The sequence below is a fragment of the Hydra vulgaris genome, chromosome 13 (assembly GCF_038396675.1).
Source record: "Hydra vulgaris chromosome 13, alternate assembly HydraT2T_AEP".
Classification (NCBI taxonomy): domain Eukaryota; kingdom Metazoa; phylum Cnidaria; class Hydrozoa; order Anthoathecata; family Hydridae; genus Hydra; species Hydra vulgaris.
Window position 1 is genome coordinate 56086503 of NC_088932.1, and position 24818 is coordinate 56111320.

At 26.6% G+C, this 24818-nt stretch overlaps 1 protein-coding gene across 5 annotated transcripts in view; it reads right to left on the reverse strand.

Annotated features, from left to right (window-relative positions):
• Positions 1–3957: 3957 nt before the first annotated feature.
• The window catches only part of LOC100208019 (AT-rich interactive domain-containing protein 3C), a 28422-nt gene continuing 7561 nt past the window's right edge, over positions 3958–24818 (reverse strand). Inside the window, exons 1-7 of one of the 5 annotated variants that reach the window (XM_065814883.1) lie at positions 16261–16388; positions 6164–6444; positions 5813–5885; positions 5639–5733; positions 5463–5551; positions 4675–5203; positions 3958–4540 (exon numbers count right to left, since the gene is read on the reverse strand). In XM_065814883.1, coding sequence (XP_065670955.1) covers positions 4100–4540; positions 4675–5203; positions 5463–5551; positions 5639–5733; positions 5813–5885; positions 6164–6388 — 1452 coding nt within the window. In that variant the 5' untranslated portion in view covers positions 6389–6444; positions 16261–16388 and the 3' untranslated portion in view covers positions 3958–4099. Of the gene's footprint in view, positions 4541–4674; positions 5204–5462; positions 5552–5638; positions 5734–5812; positions 5886–6163; positions 6445–7131; positions 7276–9368; positions 9509–14553; positions 14670–16260; positions 16389–24818 lie in introns of those variants that run through there. The other 4 variants (XM_065814881.1, XM_065814880.1, XM_065814879.1 and 1 more) reach the window with 4 other exon arrangements.

Genomic DNA, 24818 nt, shown 5'->3' on the forward strand with positions numbered 1-24818 from the left:
AGCCCCGTAATATATACCATACATAGCATAGCTTTTAAAAACCGTGTAAGATACAAAATTAAAATCGTTAGATTGAGAATAATTAATTAAAAAAAATTAAAAAAAAAAAATCAAACAAACAAAAAAGAACAAAAAAATATATAGAAAACAAAAATAAAAAGATAAAAAGTGAATGCACACACTCACATATAAATACATGCCAAACAATTAGGGGTATTTTTTACATTAGATTTCAAGAATATATAGTATAAACTTTTTTACATCCTCAGTAATAAATGACAAAAATTAAATCGTGTAAAACAATTGATTTTTTTTTTATGATTTTTTTTATATGTATATATATAAAATTAATAAATATATTCATAATTATATAAATCAAATCTTAGAAGTACTCTTATTTAACGCCTTAGAAGAAATTTAATTCATTGTCGTTTAGTAGAAGAATTTGCTTAAGTTTTGTTTTAAATTGGTTCAGCGAAGAGAGTGTTTTAAGATCATCATTTAAAAGTATATTCCATAATTTAGGTCCTCGATTTGTGATTGGATATTTAGTGGCTGAATAATAGGTTTTGGATTGATTAAAGTTATTTTTTGAGAATCATAATAATAGGTTTTGGATTGACTAAAGTTAGTTTTTGAGAATCTTGTGCTGTATATATGATTTATTTTTTTAAATATTGAGTAAAATAAAGGCGGTGCCGTTTATTTATCAAGTTTAATCATAAATATAAGAACTTAATAAAGATTTATTTTGAAAACATTTAATATATTGAGTTTACTAAAAAGTATTTTTGTATGAGAGAGTTGACCTTCATTTGTAATAATCCTAATAGGATGTTTTTGTTTACAGAGAAGTTTATTTATTTTTGTAACGTTGGTGCTGCACCAAGCAATATTTCTTAGGTAGCTTAGGTAACAATGTGTAATTGAAAAGTATATGTATTTCAAACAAGATTGGTCCAAAAACTGTTTAGCTTTATACAGTATACCAATATTTTTTGAAATTTTATTCTCAATTACATTTATATGCTCTCTCCAATGAATATTTTCTAGAATTACGCCCAAGAATTTTAACGATATTTCCTTTTTTATTAAATTATTATAAATAAAAGGATTTGGTAGTTTCAATGGAATATTTTATTTTTAGAAGCATGATGGAATAATGTGTATTTAGTTTTAATAATGTTAAGGGATAATTTATTCGACTTAAACTATTGGCTTAGTTTATCAAGTTCTTTGTTTACTGTTAAAAATAAAATATTAATACATTCAAATAATATTGAGTGTAAGATATTAGAAAACTTATTTAAATCGTTAATATAAACTAAAAACAAGAGGGGTTTTAGTATTGAACCCTAGGGAACACCGTATGTGATAGTCATGTTATCCGTTTTTCCACTTTCGTATGAAAAATATTGCTTCCTGTTAAACAAGTAACTTATAAACCAAGCCAAGTTTGAATTTCTTATACCGTAGATTTCAAGTTTAGATAAAAGAATTATATGACTATCCAATATTTATACCGGTGGTATTTGAGGCTTACTATGAAACTGGATCACTGGTTGGCACGCCTTTAGACAATTACGAGTATTAATTGGAGAATAATTATCTGAGTGGAAAAGGGTGACAAAGGACGTCCCTTAAGGATCAGTTCTTGCATCACAGCTATTTGTGTTCTTCGTCTGACTTATCAAACTGCATTTATAACCATACTAAATTATACGCGGATGATGCCATGATCATAGGGGTTATTAATATAAATCGTTTTTTTCTCTAATTATGAAAAACTACAAGCGGGTATCAATCGCGCTTAAATAGGTCACACAATTGGTTTGTGAATTTCAACGTCGAGAAGTGCAAAGTCATGGAAGTTGGTGGGTGCATAAACTAATTATCATTAACATGGCTAAAATTGACGTATCGGACGCAATACAGTTCTAACATGCATTGGGCGTGATCTTGGACTACTAATATCCTACAGCTTTTGGTTGGCAATTGAATTGGTTTGTCTCAAAAAGTCACTTCGTTGTCAGAACTTCCCAGCGACAAAAATGTACCAGTTGTGCATTAAACCGCATTAAGAGTTTTGTGTTCAAGCCTGATCATTGCATCTTAAATCAAAATTTGGTCTAGTTAAACGCGAACTCAGTTTGAAAAAACTGTTTAAAACCCCAACTAAACAAAGGCAAAATCCACAATGCCAGCACTTATTTACAAAATGTTGAAATATTTTAGGGCAGGATGTTATTAATGCACCTACAGTAAACTTTTTTTAAAAGTATGTTTATAAACCTACCTTTTCTGCAGCAATGTCAATCATCAGCATAGTAAAGCTTGGGTATGACCATGCAAGTTTTCCGAACCTCCCCCATCCAGAATTTTAAAAGCTCGCTATAAATTTAAATTTAGTTTAAGTAAGTAAAGTTGAAAATTGTACTACATCAGTGCCCTCACGTTTTTGGCTGGGAGAGGGGCAAGCGTTTTAGAACTTTCTTTTTTTTTTTCCAGGACTCCGCCATCCCAAACTTTTGCAAGGCCTCCTCTTTTGGTATAGGTATGAATATACTTAATATATATATATATATATATATATATATATATATATATATATATATATATATATATATATATATATATATATATATATATATATATATATATATATATATATATAATTTTGCAGATTTGGAATTCCCATAAGTTTTTAAGTAATCAACCCCCTCCACTCCGCTTATGAAATTTAAAAATATAATCCACACTCAGTATATAAATATTTATATTTCATACATTAATTTATAATAAAAGAACAACGACTAAAAAGCGGCTTTCCTCGATACGCAAACACTTATTATCCAGGAAGCAAAGTAAAAGCTGATTTAAAATGACTTTTATTTAAGTATACTAAGTCTTTGTTGTCGGCTTTATTCGCTAAAACCAATTGACTTACTAAAAATATCAATATATTAATAAAAAAATAATAATAACTTAACTTAATGATAATGTAAAAAGTACTCAACACATAATAAATCTATTAAGAAAATAAAGTTTGAGCAGCCATTTTTTTCTAACGCATATCTAGCCGTAAGTCCGAGTAATAGATGTGCAATAAGAATTAGTGAAATTTTATTAAACTTAATTGATTTTAAAATTTTTTATAACTCTTATTGAATAACTATTATATTATCAATTTAAAATTCAATTAATTGCAGCAAAACGAAACTTTCTGACTTTTTGTCTTAAATGGCTTAGTTTTCTTGTGTTCTTGTTTTTTATAAAATTTCCCTTAATTTTTGCTTTTTCTTTAAAAAAAAATAAGCTTGAAAAAATTTTGTCTTTTAGAATATTTTCTTAATATTGTTATTATTATTATTATTTTTACTTAATTCTATTGAACTTAAGTTATATCCTTAAATATTACTTAAGTTATATAATATTACTTAAGTTATATCCTCAATAAAAATCCTTAATTTTTACTTTAACATTAAACCATGATGCTGACTTAAACGCGCGCCCTAGAAGTTCAGAAATCTTTTTAACTTATTCTTCTTGCTATTACATAAAACCACGGATAACTTCATATCTTGGTTTTTTTATAATAACACTAATAATTATCTAAAATTTTCAATTCTTTTTTTTTTTAAATCATGCTGCGTTTCCGTCGATACAGGAACAAATTTTAAATTCATACCAGCGTGTTAATGATTTCTCTTTGTTAGCTGTAAAATTATTCAGAAAAATTTAAGCAGATTTACAGAACATGTGTTTAATTTGCGTAAAAATATAAAAAATTTATTTGCGAAAATACGTTACTCCTGTGTTAACCATTGCGTTCTAGTGTATTGTTGTTTACTTCTAGGCACGGTTTTTGCACCAAAAAAAAATTTAAAAAAGTTATATATATATATATATATATATATATATATATATATATTTATATATATTAAAAACAAAACAAAATTGTATACAAATAACTTAGCTAAAATCTCTTCTGTATTAAAAAACAACTAAAAAACAAATCTATGCGTAAATATATAAGCAGTTTATATGTACAATTGATGCTATTGTCTTTATTTATACCGCATCAACGAAGCAGAAGGCTTCAAGAGTTTTCATTTGGTTCGTTTCTGTTATCCGACGGACTTGTTTTGTTGTTTACGGTTTTTGCGCTCATAAGTCCTTCATAAAGAACACCCTCAACCTCAAGAGAAATTTGTATTGAACCGCCTTTGCGTAAATTTGGGAGCTTAATTTTCAAAGTTGTCATAGTCTCGTTATCGTTGGTTTTATCATCTTTTTTTACAGAAGTTGGTAAAGAAGAAAAATTTCTTTCTCCACGCGGAGAAGTATGCAAATGGCTTCTTGTAGCATCATGGTTTGCACTTGCTCCATCCATGTGATGACGTGATAAGTCTCTTAGATTTGTTGAATAATTATTTCCCGATGTATAATCTTTGCAGTATGCGCATGTGCACGTATTTAGCATATTTTCGTTATGACCTCTTGGCCTATGAAAATCTTGTCTTGGGTATTGGCAATCAAACTAAAATTAAATTTATATTTTAATAATTATCATTAAAAAAAAATTATTATTGCATTTGCCTCCGAAAATGTTTATTCCCTTCCGCAGTTTTAATAATTTCACAAATCAATAAAGCATCTAAATAAAATTTTTACCCCGTTGCAATTTTTGTCTTTACATATAAGTCTTCTTCTTGTTTCTTCTTCTAATACATGTCTAGCAAGTGTACGCATTTCATTTTCGTGACTAGGTGAACGAGAACGATGATGAAATGATGGCGGAGGACTTAATTTGTTAGCACGAGGATCACGCGGATCACGAGTATCATTCATAGAAGGATTTCCGTCTTGCAAAACAATTACCTTGGGACTATCCATGTATTTATCAAACGGCTTTGAAGTTAATGCATCGCTGTGCCGTTTTAATCCATATCGCATGTCAATTTGTGATCCCAAAACTGGATGCGGAGGAACATGATGACGCTGTTGAGTAACTGGATATTCACAACCGTTAACTGGATATCCAGTAAAACGTTCATCTCGAGAGTTTGGCGTCATTGTAGGCTCCGAGTGATATAAGGTAGAAAACCTGTCTCTTCGATTACTATCTATAGCAGCTTGTAGTTCTTTAGGAGTTGATAAATTATGCATAGTGCATTCATATGCATACAAATATTTCAAGTACCTTAAATAAATGTTCACAATAAGTATCATTTAATTTGGTATTACTTATATACTTATAACTATATAAATATTTATATAACTAATTGTTATAATATAAATATTTATACAATTATTTATTACTGTAAAAATATTTATTCTAATATATATGTTTATTATACTTTTTTGAAAACATTTATTTTATAATTACGGATATCTTTTTTAATAAATGTATCAATTATGCTAATATTTATGAAAGTATTTTAAATTATTCAAATACTCACTGCGTGCGTAGTGTAAACGCAGCGCTGGTAATTGAAGTTGGAAGGTTTAGTCCTTTTGTTATTTTGCTCCACTGTTTATTTCGAATAACCTATAATAAAAAAATAGATATAAGTAATTTTAATTTACTTCAAAGCTTCTCCAAATTCGTAGGCAGAAATAAAAATGTCAATTTTACCTGTACGAGACCCCCGTGTTTAACAACGAGGTTGTATAATTGATACAAGTCCAAAATCTGCTTTGCCATTATCGGAATTCTACTAACGGGGGTTGCTGAAAAATAATATTAAAAATAAGAGTTTTGATTTTTATACATTTTGATAAAAATTTAAAACAATGAAAAAATCCTTACTTCGGCTTTTCATGAACTCAAAATATTCATCAAGAAATGTTTTTCGTTCAGGTTCGTTGTCAATTTCATATAACTGTAAAATGAAATTATCTTTCATTATTTTTACTATGTTTTTTTATTTTACTATATTTATTTTTTATTGCGTAACATTTAATTGTTTTTTATATTATTTTAATTAATAAGCAGAATAAATATATATATCTACAGGCTGCAGATTTGATATGTTAAATTTGCAGACTGCATGTTTGTATGAAACATGTGATCAAAGTTTGTAATGAAACTAATAAAACAAGTTAAGATTTTTTTATTGCTTGTTTGTATTTGTTTAAAGTATATTTTAAGTATTTTTACCTGCTTAAACTGTTCTTCATACGACCATTCATACGAATTAGAGTTTTCGGATTCTGGAGGTGAAGGACCTCGTTCGAGAACAGCATCTACGCGAAAGTTTTCCTCTCCGCTGTCGTCGTCTTCATCTTCCTTCACTGTAGTATTTTCAGTCGACTTGTTATTTTCGCTAGCGTTTTGTCTTTCTTTAAGCCACATATGATAGGAATGCACCGAACTATCGTTCATATCTTCTTTTTTTAAATCGTCTAATGAAGTATTGCCATCATTAGAAATTCTTGAAGCTAACAAAAAATTATTATTTTTAATTATTTAAACTTTAAATCTCTTGAAAAATCAATTAATAAAATTTAATTAAATTTTATTGACAATAAAGAGTTTTTATAACATGCGCTGCATTTTGTTCTGAATTTGTTTTGTGTTTAGTTTGTTTTCTGTTTGGTTCGGTCCTTGTTTAAATAAGTTTTATTTGGAAAACAGCAAACGCATGCGCACAACAAGTTTGCAGAAACAACATATACCGGGTCAGCAATATATGTTTTACCTATTTTATTTATGGTATATGGTATATAATGATGATTGTTGAATTTAATGGCAAAGTAAAACATGTTAAACTATATATGTTTTTTCTTAATTGTTCAAACATTTTTTTAGTCTAGATAGTTTGAACATGGAACAGATGGAAAAAGCGCCAGTAGCACAGACCAAACAACAACACCCATAACAAAACTTATTCCAAAATCTTGTCTTATGCCAAATGAATATATTGAGTAACAAAAAAAAAAAAAAAAAAAAAAAAAAGTCTGCTTGCGTCTTAAAAGAAAATATTTTGATAATGTCGTATAAATAAATTTAAAAAGTAATTAACTGAATCCTACAACATTGACTCCATTTAATGTTATTGATTTATTGCAGAGGCATTTTATAAAGTCTTTAGACTTTTCAAAGTTTATGTACTTCTGAAAAATTACCTTGTAAAACAAATGTGGGTCTCTCAAACATCGCTGCTTTAGAATCAATCGTTTCTTGAGAATACATCTTTCATTAAAACGCAAGAAAATTGAAATATATATAATACCGAAGGAGCGTTTGATCTTTCCAATTTTTATGCACAAAACACCTAATTGAAACTTTTAAATTTAGCGCATTCTTCAGGCAAACACAGTACTTGCCAAGAACCTGCCATTGAATTATTAAATATACCCATAACGCTCTTTTTGTATAGACTTTATGAAATTGGATTGTTTAAGTTTCTGTAAATTCATGTCATCTAACACGATCTATATGGCCAAAATTCAGTTACAGACGGGAACGAAGAGGGAATGGCGTGATTTTACTGTTGCTGATTCATAATTTAAAATTTGTAAATTTTAATTACATAGTTACAAGTTTGTACACATGGTTCTAAATTTTTGCACGATGTTGTTTTGAAGCGTGGTCACCAGTTAAATCGTGTAAGAAAAAAGATGCGTTTAATTTATTACCACCTGGCTTGTTCGAAACTGTACATTAAATATATTCCCATGAGTGATAGTTAAAAAGAACCAATCACACTTAATGATTTAAATAAAAACACCAATGGAAATAGAATAAATTTGTGATGGTTAAAAGCTGTTTTATGTGTTTGCAGTATATTTATGCTCATGAAAAACTTGATAATAATGTAAAAACTAATTCTCGGTATATTAGTTTTTTTTCAATTCATACATACTTACGCACACACACACACACACACACACACACACACACACACACACACACACACACACACACACACACACACACACACACACACACGCACACACACACACACGCACACACACACATACACACACCCACCCACACACACACACACACAATAAAAAACTAATTTTATTATTAAAATTTTCAATAAAAATATAAGAAAGTAACAATAATAGAAATTTTTTTATAAAATTTTTTTCAATTAAAATATTAAAAACATGAATTTTAATATATCTTAAAATATAGTTCATAAGTCTATTCCAAACAATAGCAAAATATTTTTAAGGATGTTATTCTTTAATGCAATTTTTTAAGTGATCGTATATTTCTATTTAATTGCTTTTGTGTCTGGTAATATTGAAATGTAACTTGACAAATATGTCATAAGGTAAATGTTTTTGTCAATAAAATTTTCTTTAATCAGATAATAAACAAAATATAATTTGGCAATTGAAAAACTAAATGTGGAATAAATTTTTTTTCTTTTTATATTTGACTGTAAGCAGTTAAGCCTTTATCATTTCCGTAAAATATATCATTATCTACCAACAAGAAAATCAGAACGATTTCTCTTTGAACTATAGAAAAAAATTTATTTTTAAATTAATCCAATTTTAACTACAAACAATGGACGCATGCGCAAATTAACACTTGGCTTGGCGAAGTGTGTTAAACTTTGCTGAAAAGCTTGTAATGACTATAAAATACATTTAAATAACAATATACTGAAATAAATTTATATCATAAACAAAACTAACAAGTTCCCAATTATTTTTTTTTAATTTCAAGATTTTTATTAAGTCAAACTGTTTAAAAAAAATAAGTATGAAATAAAATGAGAACTAAAATACCAACAACAACAAAAAAACACAGAAGAACACTGTAGATTAGTTTTTTTTTTTTTTTTGTAGTTTGTCGCTTTTTACGTTTTAAATTAAAACTTATACTAAAATATAAAAATGCTGAATGAGCAAATTTTGTTAAAGTAATAAAAATTCCATCCACTTTAATTAATAGTTTTGTGAATAATCTCCATTATGTAGATGCATATCATAAATAATCTCCATTACCTATCGCCTATTTTTGGAAATTCAAAAAAATTATTGCTTTATGGTTTAATTTATATTTACATAAGTATATATATATATATATATATATATATATATATATATATATATATATATATATATATATATATAAATATATATGTTTTTATATAAATATATATATTTATATAAACATATATATATATATATATATATATATATATATATATATATATATATATATATATATATATATATATATATATATATATATATATATATATATATATATATGTATATATATATATATATATATATATATATATATATATATATATATATATATATATATATATATATATATATATACATATACATTTATATATGTAAATTTATATTTATATACATATTTATATTACCGTAAACATAGTTGCCTCTGTTATGAGATTCCTCAAAAGTTCTTCTTATAAGTCCTAACATATCAGCGTAAACACCTCGCGTTGAATAAAAAACAGTGAGCTTTTCAGTTTCACTTGATACTTAATTAGTGCGGTTACCGAAAGGCACAGGACTTAATGAAACTTGTTTGCGCTTTAAATGAACTCGGATTTATATACAGGAAATTCGTATGGCTTAATTATTTAAGTCCACTAAAACGGCGTGTGGATGGATAAAATAAAAAGCCAAAAACCCTGTAAAATTTAATGTAAAGAAACGTAAAGAAGTTATTAATCAAGTAAAGAAGATTTCATTTTTTAACAAAATCTAGTTTTGAATAAAGCTCTCAAATAAAACAAGAAGTTACTTTTGACACTATTTTATAAGTTGACGTGCCATCAATTAAAATCGGAACGGATGTGGTGTAAGCCTAATAAAAGTTGTCACTGCATATTATAATTGATATTCGTCCATCAAAGAATAAAATATATAAAGATTATAGAATTCCGATTCATTTGTCTAATGATTAACTGGCGACGGACGGTGCTTCTACAATATCTACTTATTGGCAAGCGTATAGTTTAAATTCTTTATAAAATGGTCATTTTTAAGAATAAATTGTGCATTACAACTTTGTAATACAACAGTCAAAATAAATTAAGTAATTATGTATTGTATTAGTTTTATATTACAATTATAATTAATTTTGAATGTAGAACTTAATTTCTATTCATTGTGCTTTTTTCTTCTTGTGTTAAACCTCGTTAAAGTTGGTAAAGAGCATTTGGGCGAGAAAATACAGTTGCCCGTGGTTTCCGTTTAATATATCAAAAAGTTTTTGATTTTTTTCTATCAAAATATATTCTATTATAATCTAATATAAATTATAAAAAAAAAATCAATATAATCTATTATAAATTATAAAAAAATAATAAGATTTTAATATATTAAACTTATCATTAATTTTATTCATTTAGTAAATCTAATATGTTATATAGTTATATAATTGGCGCGAACTATAAGTTTGGTTTGAAAAAAGTTCTTTCGAAGAAAATCCTTTTATTCAGTATTGCAGCTAGCAAACCTATAAATTTTTTGAAAATTTAAAATCATATAAATTTGTGCTGATTACTTTTATAGAGGGTTAAGGAAAAATTTATACTAAGTGTAAAAGATTTATCTATACGAGGTATATCTATACCAGAGAATAAACAAACCTAGGCCAATAATCTATTTTAGAAGTGATGATTGCTTAATGCCAGGTTCTAGGATTAGTTTATTGCAACTTCTATTATCTATAATAGTAAAAATTAGTCTTTACTATTATAGATAATAGAAGTCTTTAAGAATTCGTTAATACAAGTTAGAAGGAGCGTTTTATTCTCGGTGCAAAAGCCGTTGTTACTGGAATAGCGCAAAGATAGTAGAAAAATAATTTTTATTGGTTAATCTTGCATATGCTGCAAAAACAATGCTTTACATAAATAATATAAATGTATAACATTAATTAAAATAAAAAGTTTATGTAACCAAAAATATTTTTTTAATCTAACTTTCATTTAGTAATAATATTTATTACTATGCTCGCATTAGCTTAGGAAAGAAAAAGTTGAGTTTGAAAAATTAGTTTTTTTGAGTAGTTTCTCATATAACAAAATACTAGTATTTTACAGAATGTGCGATTATTGAAGAGTATCACACATGATAAAACTATTTCTAAGATAAACTTTGTTTTATGTTGTTAAAATTAAATTTATATCATTAAAAAAAAGTTAACATTACTTTTTTAGATATTTATTAAAAATAATATTTAATTAAAAAAATTACCAGAGCTATATATTATATGGCGGTATTTATATATGTATATATAAAAACGCTTTGTGATACATTTATGTTAATTAATATGTAATAATATTACTAAAAATAAATTCCAAAACAATTTTTTTTTACATACTTAAACATTTTTTTGTTATAATTGACCGACGCTATGTAACACTCAATCAATCAAATCAAAATATAATTGACGGATTCTTTTTATCATCCAATCATTTTATTTCATTGATCTACAACTTGGATTAAGTGATAAAAAATTAATTATCTAATGCAAATAAGCATAAATTGATTTAGTAATAATTATAAATAAAACCATTTTAGTGGTCTTCTTCACTATGATAACTGAATTATTTAAACTACTTATTATAATGGGGCATGACCACATATTATAAAAGGTATGACTACATACTATAAAAGGTGTGACCACATATTATAAAAGGTATGACTACATACTATAAAAGGTGTGACTACATACTATAAAAGGTGTTCACAAATACTTTAACAATTAAAACATTTTAACAAACTTTAATAATTAAGTTTAATGAATTATTAATAAATGAAAATAAATTTCATCCACAATGTGCTGTAAATAAAATTAGGGGTGGTGCTAATAGGAGGGAAAGCTGAAACCCTTATAAAAAAGGGAACAACGCTAATGTTGTTAATCAAACAAGAACGATAATTTTTTCTAAAAATTTTAAAATCTAAGTTAACTTTTTTTTTTTTCCGGAGTTTTTTTAGAAAAGATTTATGTGAAAGTTTTCTGTAAAAAATAAACAAAAAAAAACCATCGTTGGCTAAAAGTAGAACTTATTTATTGAAGACTCGTTGAATTTGCGTTTACAATTCGTTGAATTTGCGTTTACAATTCGTTGAATTTGCGTTTGCAACTTTTATTGCACTCATAAAATCTCTTAAAATGAAAAAAAAGAAAAAGAGAAAAAAAAGAGACACATTTTTTTAGTGTTAACATTATTGGATATACTTTTTTAGCCTAACTAAGACTCCATTCAGATTTAGGAGTTGGAATACGAGGAAGGTTTCTAAAAGTTACTAAAAGTAAAAAATGAATAATATTATTATTATTTAAGCATTTAAACAAAAATAGTTACCAATTATTTTTCAACGATAATTTTTTTTTTCTTTCACTATTTTTACTTTTTATCATTTTAAAATATCGCAGAAAACAGAAAGGACGAATCCTAATTAAGAAATATTTAATAAAAAGTTGCAACTTCATTATTATTATTTTTTTATTTAATTTTTTTTTAGATAAATAAAAAAATAAATAGCAAAATTGTAGTATATCATCGCAATCAAGTAAAAATTAAATTTGAAATCTACCATTATCATACAGTTAATGAAAAATACACTAAAATAACTTAGGTTGCAAAGATCTAATTAAAAAAATAACAACACAAATTTGTGCAAAATTATTTCAAATAATATGCAAAAATATTTGAATTATTAATATAACTTGAAAGAAATTAATTTAAACTAAAAAATATCGAAAAATGAAAGTTCTAGAAACAAAGAAACTTTTTTTGTGTGTCTACAAATAACTCTTCTTTTAGATAAATAAAATAAAAAGCCAAAAACCCGTAAAATATAAAAAAAAAGGGGGGGGGGGGGAGTGGGGGATAATATTTGCTCTGACAAACAATTTATTCAAATTTTAGTTAAATACTTCTGTAATTAGCCATTTCGATGGTATAACGTTTTGACAAAATTTTGTATTTTCAGCAAAAGAACAAGAACAAAGTAAATTATTCAAAACTATTAAAGTTGTTATACTAAAAAATCTTTATTTTAATCAAAATAGACATTTCTTAAAATTCATTAAAAAATGAATTTTAAGAAAAATTGGGGGAACCAAAAACTTTACATTATTTTATTCTTCGACCACTAATATAACGGCCACTAACCACACTAGTATTATTATGTGATTGGATCATTGGCAGAGGCAATTTTACGGAGAATAGAGAGGGGGGATGTTATATTGGTTATTTTTTATAAAGAGTCATTTGGTACTTTTCAAGAATTACCCCCCCTCCCTCATTTTATTTGTAGAATCGCCTCTGATCATTTGGTTGCAAATAAAAGTTCATATGAAAAAGTTTGTAGCGAAACCGGTCAGTACAGTATCTGAAATATTAAATCCATATAACCATCAAAGTTCAAAACTATCCTTATGCTACATTGAGATATTTATGACCTGAAAAAGTCTAAAAAAAAGGTTTCGGTAAAAAGTATCAATAAAAATTTTCTCTAGAAAAGTCTGGATAAAGGTAGGTGTAAAAAGATTTAATAAAGATATTTTGAAGAAAGGTTCATGTAAACCGAAAAAAAATAATGATTAAAATGACAATTACTTCTTATTCAATATGACTTTTTATTTGAGTTTGACTATGATACTAATGCTTTTATTAATAAAGCTTATAAAAATTATAAAATGCTTTGCAACCAACTTAGTACTCAATACCTATTAACAAATTGAAACGCAGTTCTCAAGTTTATGACCAACTTAAACTTATAGAGCAATTGACATTGATAGTTATTTGTTTTAGTATATAAATTATTCATTAATTATTACTATAATAACAGTATTCAATGCTAGCATTAATTATTCATTCATTGAATTACTTAATGGATGAAATATTAAAGTCAAAAAAATTTTTTTTAATGTCAAAGCAACTATTAGTAAATTTTATGTAGCTACACACTTATGACAAAACAAAAGTCTTTTCGTTAGTTTCATTTATCTTAAGATGCAAAATAAAGTTTCAACAACATAATTTCTTATGTACACGCATGCGCAAGTTATGCAACTTTTAACTATTGAGAGTAAAGTTACTAAAGTGTAACGAAAGTTCATTATTTGTTCGTTTAAATTATATTGTTTAAAACATATATGATTTTTTTTTTTTTTTTGTAAATACTTATTTGTGAGAGGTAAATAAAAAACTTTGTTTTTAAGCATTTTGTTGTAAACCAACAATGCTCCGTAACCTCGATATGATAGATGATAGGGAAAATGAGAATATAATAAATCATTTAAGTAAAAAAAAAATTCAATTTAGACAAAGCTAATTTTAAGATAACTATGCAATAAAACTTTGGTGATTTATTTTTATTTATTTTTATATTTATAAATTACTTATCTATTTGTAAAGTATTTTATACAATCTTAAGGTATTTTAACGATAAAATTTATTTAATAATAAAATCAATAAAATGATACAAAGATTATACCATAAATGTTAACTCATTAAATGCATTATTTTTTTTTTGTAAAAAAAAATAAATAAAATCAAATCAAAAAGCTTTGGTAACCTTGATCAGGAGTTGGTTTGGTTTTAGATCTCATCATGCTCTGCCGCTTATCTGTTTTATTTGACAACAAAATGATGATATAACAGATATAAAGATTTTTCTGTCAAATGAACGAAATATCATGAAAAATTAAATAACCAATTGAAACTTTACTTAACGATGAAATATTTCTATCTAACCAAATGTAATCTTCAATGGTTTGATATTCATACAAAATTTCAAACAAACTTGTATTCCATTGAAAATAACAATATTAACCATTCATTTTTTAGAACATAAATTTATTTAAAATAAGAAAGTACATGTTTTTTTATTAATTTTTTTTTAATAAATGTACATAACAAAAGTGCAACATTATATTTTTTTATATTATATAAAAATATACTCTTTCACGCACATTTTTACTCGTACGCACATAAGTACGCGCGCGCATATTTTTTTTAAATTTGAAAGCAGAATCAAACAAACACGCGTGCTTAGGACTTTTGATCTACGTTATTTGACCTGTTCTAAGTGGTTGCGCAAAAAAAAAAAAAAAGTTATTGGTATAACAATAATTTAATTTATAAGTACATTTTAAAAAACGCTATTGAAAACATTTTGTTTTTAAATTTTTGTATGTTATTTTTTGACTTTAAAAGATTTTATGTTTTGAGGAAAAAAATATTTTGTCAAAATAATTTTAATTTAATAAATTAATAAATTAAATTTATAAAATAAAATAATTATTAACTTATTATTGAACTATTTAACAATTAAAGAGAATAGTAAGTATAAATATTATCTAAAACAAAATTTTTAATTTTAAAATATTTAAACGTTCAAATAATAACCTCATTAGATTAACAAAAAAAAAAAGATGGTAAATAATCTGAAAAAGTTCTTTATAGCACAGTTACACCAGTACCAAATTTAATTACTTATATATATATATATATATATATATATATATATATATATATATATATATATAATATATATATATATATATATATATATATATATATATATATATATATATATATATAAATTAGTAAAAACACTTATCTAATATTTTTCTTCAACAACTTGTTTTTTCATCAGTGGGTTCATCAGCTTCTTCCTATGAACCTACTGATGGAGAAACAAATAAAATGTTCCTAAAAAAGTTACACCCACCCATTGACAAAAATCCTAACAATATTATATTTTTTTTAAATTTAAAAAAATATACATATATCTTCCTTTTCTTAAAGAAAGCATTCAATATTTTAAGGACTCGTCTTCCCCTCCCCCCTCACACCCCCTCATTCTACTCCTAGAATTGCCTCTGTAAATACAGTTTTATTTCTACTTATTTATGAATCTTTTTGTTCACTTGTTATGTAAAAAATATGATTTAAAGCTATAATGTTAGTTTTATTTAAAATTATAATTAGTAAAATAGTATTTATTAGTAAGATTAGTAATGGTAACTATGGTAACTACTGAAATATAACTATATTTGTTACTGTGTTATTGCAAAATAAAACTACGTCACACTACGCCAGTATTTTAATTATAGTCATGCAACTTATAATAATTTATAAACTATTATATATGAATTGAGCAGAACAAAAGAAGAACTTTCTTCTGAAGCTTCAAATTTAAAATTATTCAACTAACACTTAAAGGAAAAAAGCTAATGACCAACTTAAACAGTATTTTGAAAACATTTTTTAAACATACCTAGTTGTGTAAAGATGAAACACCTGAAAAGTTAAATTTCTTTTGAAGAACAGCTTTTGATATCTTGAGATAACATATTTAGTATACGCACATACTACAAATTCCTTTTGCAATACCCGCATATTGCAAAATATTTTCATTATATTTGCATATTGTAAAATGTGCAGAAGAACTATTTTTAAAAAATTAAAATTTACCAAATGAAAGTTTTATTATAATGGGTCATTTATAGTAGCACATACTCAATAGCCAATAAATAAAAATAAGAGATTTTTACAAAAGAAATTTTACAGATTGGAATTTTACAGAACGTTCTAACACATCAATTAAAAGATTATTTCAAATGATCTAAAAATCATTCATATGAATGATCTTAAGGTATGATGATCTGAAGATTATTCATATAAAATAAAATTTTCAGGAAATTAATTTTATAATTTTTTTCTGATATTAATGCAAAGTACTTTATTAGGAATGCGGAATAAAATCGTGATATTATTAGAGCTTTTTGCTATACACTCCGTTAAAAGAAATATGCAAGTTACCAAATTTATCCATGGAAGAAATATGTTTTTTTGATTTATTTTAGTAAACAGTTTAAATAAGGCAAAGTAATTTAATTCTCAAATTATGGTACACACTTCAAAAATAATTGGTTTTTTCAGCGCGTATTTATTTCTATGTTTTTGTAAAAAGATTTTGTAGTTTTGGGATTCACTTTTTTGGGATCCACTACCACTTTTCCATACATAAATATAGATTATTATTTTTATATTAAAAATTTTTTTTATTCATTATTATGAAAAAATGTTTGTTTTTTCTGAATCATTTTTTAAGAAATGATTTAAAAACTTCATATTCAGGAATTATTCAGAATATTTAACAAAAATTTAACAAAAAAAATTTAACAAAAAAAAATTAACAAAAAAAACAATTTAACAAAAAAAAAAGTTATTTGATTTGAGCTAATTTTATTAGGAAATTATAAAAGTTTCATTCTGTGTTGCAATCTTTTTTCAAAGGTATATTAACATGGATATTTTTTAAAAACTAGAATGAATAAACTTTAATATGATGTGTCTTTTGATTTCAGTTTTTAATTTTTTATGTTGATTTATTGACTTTCAAAACATAGTTGTACTTCTTGCACTTAGTACATATTGAAGATATTTTTTTTTTTCTAACCTATTCTTTATTTTAAGTTTACACCTTTTCTATGCCCACGCCAAATTAGTTGATTTAATTTTTGCAGCACTATGCCTATTTTTTGCAGCACTTTTGATACCTAAATTTTATTTTTCTGTCTTGAATTTAGGAGACAGGGGGTATGGAAAGAAAGTGAATGTGTTTGGATAAATATAATATTTTATTACAAACTCATTATATTTAGTCAAACAAATTTTATTATAAAATGAAAAAAGTTGCTATATTACATTGATTTATAGACATAAGAAAAAGTCTATATATAGACATAAGATAACATATTTAGTATGTTCACAGATATGGTAGTATTTACATGACTAATGTTAGTAATAAAATTTATATTGTTCACAGATATAGTAATTTTTATCTATTTTTTATTTTGTTCCCAGGTATGGTAATATTCACATTAACTAATGTTAGTAATAAAACTTATGATAATAATGTAAAAGTAACCGTGTATGAGTATATATATATATATATATATATATATATATATATATATATATATATATATATATATATATATATATATATATATATATATATATATATATATATATATATATATATATATATATATATATATATATATATATATATATATATATATATATATATATATATATATATATATATATATATATATATAGGTTTACAGGTTAATGAATTTTTCCTGAAGCATTGAGTTACGCAGGCTATTTTTGATCAATTTCATTTTAGAAAACGTTTTTTCCGTTAAGCAGTTTATTATTATCAGCACAAGTTAAATATGGAACTGAATCTCGACATTAGGAAACTCTCCCTACACACCTTTCTGGTGTACAATGGAATGCATAAAACTTTCCATAATCATTTTTATTAGTTTTTCATCAAGAAAAATTTTCACAAACTCGTTTTCAAAGAACAATGAATCTTTATCGCACTTTTAAAGTGCAGCAAAGGTTCTGGCTGACTTGAAACTCCCAGAACCAATTTTTACCAATATAGAAAAAAAAAATTAAGCTCGAAAAAGATTATGCATGATCAAAGGCATACATTCTTCGGTTAAGAGCAAACTATTAGTGATCAATCACTGAAATGAATTTTTCAAAACAAAATATTAGGGAAGGTGGCATTTGAGCGGTCGATGCATTTACACAGTCGAAAGGAGTTAGCCGCACATTTTAAGTTCTTGAACAAACTATCAAACATTTCTGTATGCTTTCTCTACTCTCATTCGCACTTTTTATACAAAAAGTTTACGATTTTTTATGATAAATTCCTTCAGTGGCTGGATGCTGACCACAAATGAGAGGCAGTACTCATGCATAATGACCGTACTTTAGCTTGATTAACTTGAACAGTTTTGTGGGGCACATCTTCAAAAACGTGATCAACCATTTGCAAGACCCTTGTTGGCATCTATTCTGAAAAAACAGCGCGTTGAACTAATTACTTTTGGTAGACATGAACGATTGCTATATTTTCATTTAAAAACTTCGTACAACATGGTAATTTTCACCAGCTACACACAATTACGTGTGTAATTAGTACACAATTAGTACCAACTCTTCAAAAAAAGTGGATGATAGTTTGCGCCTAATTCAACAATTAATCCAAATAGAAGGATATGGCTATACTATAAGGTTTTTTGAGGCAAAGCCCCTATAGTATATTCATATAATGAAAGCCCCAAGCTTTGGCCAAAAAAACACTATAGTAAATCCGGCACAAAAAAATGTATATATATATATGTGATCTTTTTTCTTTTAGACATTCTTTCGGCAAAGCTTTTAAAAGCTCTTATACCTCTTATAAATTTATAGTTTTTACTAATTGATGTTAATTTATGTTCAATAAAAGAAGTTACAGATGATTAAGCCAGTTTCTGTTGTCTAAGGTAAATAACTTTTTATTAATTTTAATTTGCTGATCCTTCTCATTTGACGTGGGAATGGAAGTGGGTTATCAAAAACAAAAAACATTTTGGCAAACTGATGCAATTTTTCTTTCATGTAAGTATAATTCATATTTTGTATTAAACTTTTACAGACAAGCGCATAGCGCATATGCATTGTATAATATTCAATACGCCTATACGCATGCCTAAGAAATTTCCGCTTTTTTATTTCTCAGTTCTTCAATTTTTTGTAAACAGATTATAATTATTATCAAATATATAGCAAAATTTCATCAAAAAACTCCTGGTTATTTATTACAAATAAATACAACCACAAAAAGTTTTTTGTACTCACAGCCTCCGCATTATTATCAGCTGGTTGTTTTGCTTTATTTATAATAAGAGCAAGTAAATTTAAAACTCCTAAATAGTTTTTAAATTATCGTCGACATAAGAAAGTCAAACTCTGCGCTCCATTTAATTGCACTCCATTATAAGTTTAAATCGGGCGCACCATCAAGCAGTTGATTTCGTGCACTCCGTTTTAAGAGATTATCCATAAATTACACTACGCTAAATTTATCTCATAAACAAGACAAAAAAGATCAAAAGATTTCCCTCGCAGAGCCTTAAATTAAATAAGAACTTAAGATCTCCTGCTTACGTTTTTTAAATAAATTTAGCGTTGCATAATTTATGGACGATCCTGAAGTATAAATTGGGCGCTGCTTACGTTTTTTAAATAAATTTAGCATTGCGTAATTTATGGACGACCCTGAAGTATAAATTGGGCGCTTCATCATACAGTTGATTTCGTGCATTCCATTATAAATTTAAATCGGGCGCTTCATCTAACAGTTGACTTTGTGCCCTCAGTTAAAAGAATGAGCACTACATGGTTACGTTGTAACCAATTTTAATTTTGAGTATACTGTTCTATTATTTTAGTCTTTGCGCCGTTTCCAGGCATTATAGCCGCATTTTTAGACAGTAGCGCCATACTCTTGACCACTTAAAGTGGGCGCATCTCTTGACCACTATCTATTAATATCTAAACTATATTTTATATATCTAGATATATTTTATAAATCTAAACCATATTTAACCTAGTTTTATTCTTTTTTTTTTTTTTTTGCATTATTAGCTCCTGTTTTCGTTTTATACAGTTTGAGTATTATAATTTTTTCTTGGATAATCCAATTTTTAACCTTTTTATTATCTCATCACTAAGTTCCATTTTTTTAATTATCTCATTACCAAGTTTCATCCTTATATCATTTCATCTTTTTCAAAAAAATGTTTTGATTCTATTATGACCTATATTAATTGATATTGTTGTTAACATTTACTACTATCTGACTAAGACTTCTGGAGTACCCTATAGAGTAATTGCATAATAATGACTTCTTTTTTATTTCTTTAACTTTATTGACGCAAATTTCCAAGAACTCATGTTGATTTCGTTAATTTACACAACTTTATTCGCCGATGATACGAATTTGTTTTATTCTCATGAAGACATTAATATTTTATTTTTAACAGTTAACAAAGAACTTGATAACCTAACCCAATGGTTTAAAGCCAATAAATTATCTTTAAACATTACTAAAACTAAATACACATTATTCCATCGTGTTCATAAAAAAGAAAATATTCCACTTAAACTTCCAAATCTTTTAATTGATAAAAATATAATAAAAAGGGAAATATCGTCAAAGTTTTTAGGTTTTTATGAAAATGTTACATGGAGAGAACATATAAGTGTTGTTGAGAATAAGGTTTCTAAAAATATTGGTATACTGTATAAAGCTAAACAGGTCTTAAACCAATCTTGTCTTAAATACATATACTTTTCATTTATACACTGTTACCTAAACTATGCTAACATTGCTTGGTGCAGCACCAATGTTACAAAGCTAAGTAAACTTCTATGTAAACAAAAACACGCCATTAGGATTATTACAAATGAAAATCGCTTCTCTCATTCAAAAATACTTTTTAGTAAACTTAATATTCTAAATGTTTATAATTTAAATCTCTATCATGTTCTCATATTTATGTTTAAACTTGATAAAAAAATGGCACCATATTTATTCAACTCTTTATTTAAAAAAATAAATCACATGTACAGCACAATATTTTCAAATAATAACTATACTCAATCCAAAACCTACTATTCTGCCACTAAATACTCAATCACAAACCGAGGACCTAAACTCTGGAATACACTTTTAAATAATGATCTTAAACCACTTTCTTCGCTTAATCAATTTAAAACTAAACTTAAGCAAAATCTTTTACTAAACGACAATGAACAAAATTTGCGTTTAAAATGAGAGTACTATTATTAATGATTTAGTATTAATAATTGTTTATTACTAAGAATGTCTATTCTAATACATAAATATGATAAATAATCTTGTCTCTAGTCTTGTTTCTGTTTATTTTTTTTTTTTTGTTTTTTTTTTTGTTTGTTTGTTTGTTTGTTTTTTCTTCTTAAACTTAAGCGTTAATAAAAAAAAATAATTTATAGCATATGCAACTTTTACGGTTTTTATTAGCATTGTAATTTACGGTATATTTATTACGGGGCTTAGTGATAAGGCAACTATAGTCTTCTTTCTGCCCCTGTCATATATTGTTTTTTATTCATGAACATTGTTATTGTAAATACTATTAACGACAAAATATATAATTAAAAAAAATTTGAATCGTGATTAGACATTGTTCTACGAATCACAATTTTTTTAAATTTTGTCTAAAAGATTATTAACGTTTTGTGCAAGGGGTTACCATAGTAGCAATTTATCAACTTGATCAATTGCTACCATATAATTGATCAACAAATAAAAAAACACGGCTGTACCTTGGACGGACAACCTTGTTGCTAAATAAAAACTATTTTCTGCTAAAAACATGGAAATGTTTACAAAAACACAAAAGATTTTGCCCCATTTTTTATATACTTTGTTTTAATATAAAATTGCAACCATTTCGTCAATGCCTTTATTTCTATTAGAGCATTAGTTCTTCATTAATTCCTTCCATTAGAAATTAATAACTATAAAAAGTATATTTTAAGTGTTTTTTTACTTCCTTTGTGATTAACAATCAGGTTATAAGACTTTTTCCAGCTATTTTTGGTTTCCATTGTCTTTACACAGGGGCTGATTAATGGTACCTTGGGCCATTTTTGTCAGGCAAGTTGTTTAACAATATCATGAAATGAGAGTTGTCTGGTCACCTTACTTTCAATACACGTCAAAGGAAGCATGTTGAGACGCTCTCGATTATTTCTAGTCCGGCATTCATTTTTTTATATGCTGTAATTGCAGTTTAATTTGCTACTATTACGTTGAGGTAAATTCAACAACTCCTTGCTTGTTTTTGTATCATAAGAATTCATTTGTGTTACTGCGTAACACCAAAATCAAACCATTTCATCTCCCAAGAAGGTTTTAATGTTATTGGAGTAATGTGCTGCTAAAGTTTTTCATCACTTCAATACGAGTTAATGTTTGCAAACTGTTCATAAACCCAAATTTGCTGGCCACATCTGAATATGCAGCAGATCTGTGAGCCAATTCTGTTTTTAGTTGATTGATAATAGCAATCAGCACATTAACTCAAAAATCCTCTTTTGCAAACAGGAAAACTTCTATAGAAGTAACTTCATTGAAATGTTGCATTCTTTTTCTATCTCTTTTGACTTCTTTTTTATATACTTCACATTTGGACAACTCTTTTCCATATTTTCTAAATTTATCCAATTCTGTTGAATATCTCAATGATTGAACATACTCAGACAATGAACGCAACAAACTAACAGCCTTATTCAAATCTAAAGTGTTGTGTCCCAAAAGACAGTCAAAGTACCAGTTTCCAATTTACCAAGACGTTTTGCAAGTCAAAGCGCATCTTGTCAAGTTTCACCTTTTGTACGTTTATTAGTTGCAATGGTATCTAGAGCAGATTGAACATTCATGTAACCCTTCTGCAAAGCACTTGTTGCATCAGCATGTGGTGGCCAACGTGTGTCTTATAGTCTTTTAGGCACTAGTGTTTTGTATTTGAGTAGAGGCACTAAGTAATGTGTAGATCCGTTGCACAATATTAAAAAAACCAACTGCTGCAAAATAGATAAATATGAGCCTTATTACCATTGTAACATCTAATACGTCTGACCACGACAGTCGCCAATGCCAATCTTATTTTCTCTAAGAACTCCTGTAATGGATTTGATAATCCAATTTCAATGTGAATTTCAAACTTAATGAATGTCAAAAAACGCCCAATTGGTTTACCTTTGTTCAAATAACGAACTGTACAAGACAACTGATTGACGTGCAAAATGTCAGGTGTTAAATCAATTTACACCCTATAGTACTTTGCTTTTTGTATTTCATCAACAATAAACAAAAATACTCTTTGACCCATTAAATTAATGAGTTCATCACACACAGTAGAAGATAAGTATGATATTTTGCCGCGACCTGGGTTGCTAGGTTTATCAATAAGTGCACCCAGAGAAGGATTATACCTAACTAATAGCTTGAGGATGCCCATAAAGTTACTATTGTGTACTGAACCAAATTTGCTACTTCATGTTCATCAAGTAGCAAACCACGCACAGCGAAAAACTTTACCATATCCACTGTCCGCCAAAGGTCAAATAAACAATACTTAGATTCATTTAAGATTACTTTCTCTTGTTCCTTATCAACACAACCAATCACATCGCGTCGCTGTGCAAATGCAAAACAAGCTGAAATATGACTTTCACTATTTTCTTGTAGCTCAATATCACGTTGTCCATTTTTCTAATGATTAAACTCTTGTGTAAAAGAAGAAGTTTTTTTTATATCTGATGATAAAAGCTTACACTTGAAACAATAAATATGTCTGTTTGATGGTAAGTACCAAAGCCAGGTACATTCAGATTTCTCACCAGTTGATTTATGTCAAGTGAATAATAAAGGAGTACAATACCGGTAACGGAAGTATACTACTGTTTGAGAGTTTCGATTGTAAAAATACTTCATCTTTATGTTGACATTCAATACCACAAGTTCTGATAAAATGAGATTGCATGTTTGATGAAACTGTTTTTCATAAACCCTGATCAGTTTCGCAAACAATTGGCAGGTCTACCAATGCTTGTTCTTGTACTTGCTTAGTGTCAACGTCTGCTTCAGTTGTAGCCGGTTCAAGATCAACTAGTTCTTGATTTTAAAATTCTCTGATTTTACTTTCACATTGACTTTCTGGTTCTAGACTTTTCCTTTTCTGCTTCTGAAATGTTGTGCAATGAAAAAAAGTTTTCATTTTAGATGAGCACGCTACATTTTCAATAATTTCAACTCTCAACTGAGTCAAGTCATGGCTGTTACGGATTTTTGTAGCTATTGTTGTGTATTAAAAGGAACATATATTATTACGGAAATTGTTCTTACTTTGTTGTTCTTTCTTTCCAATG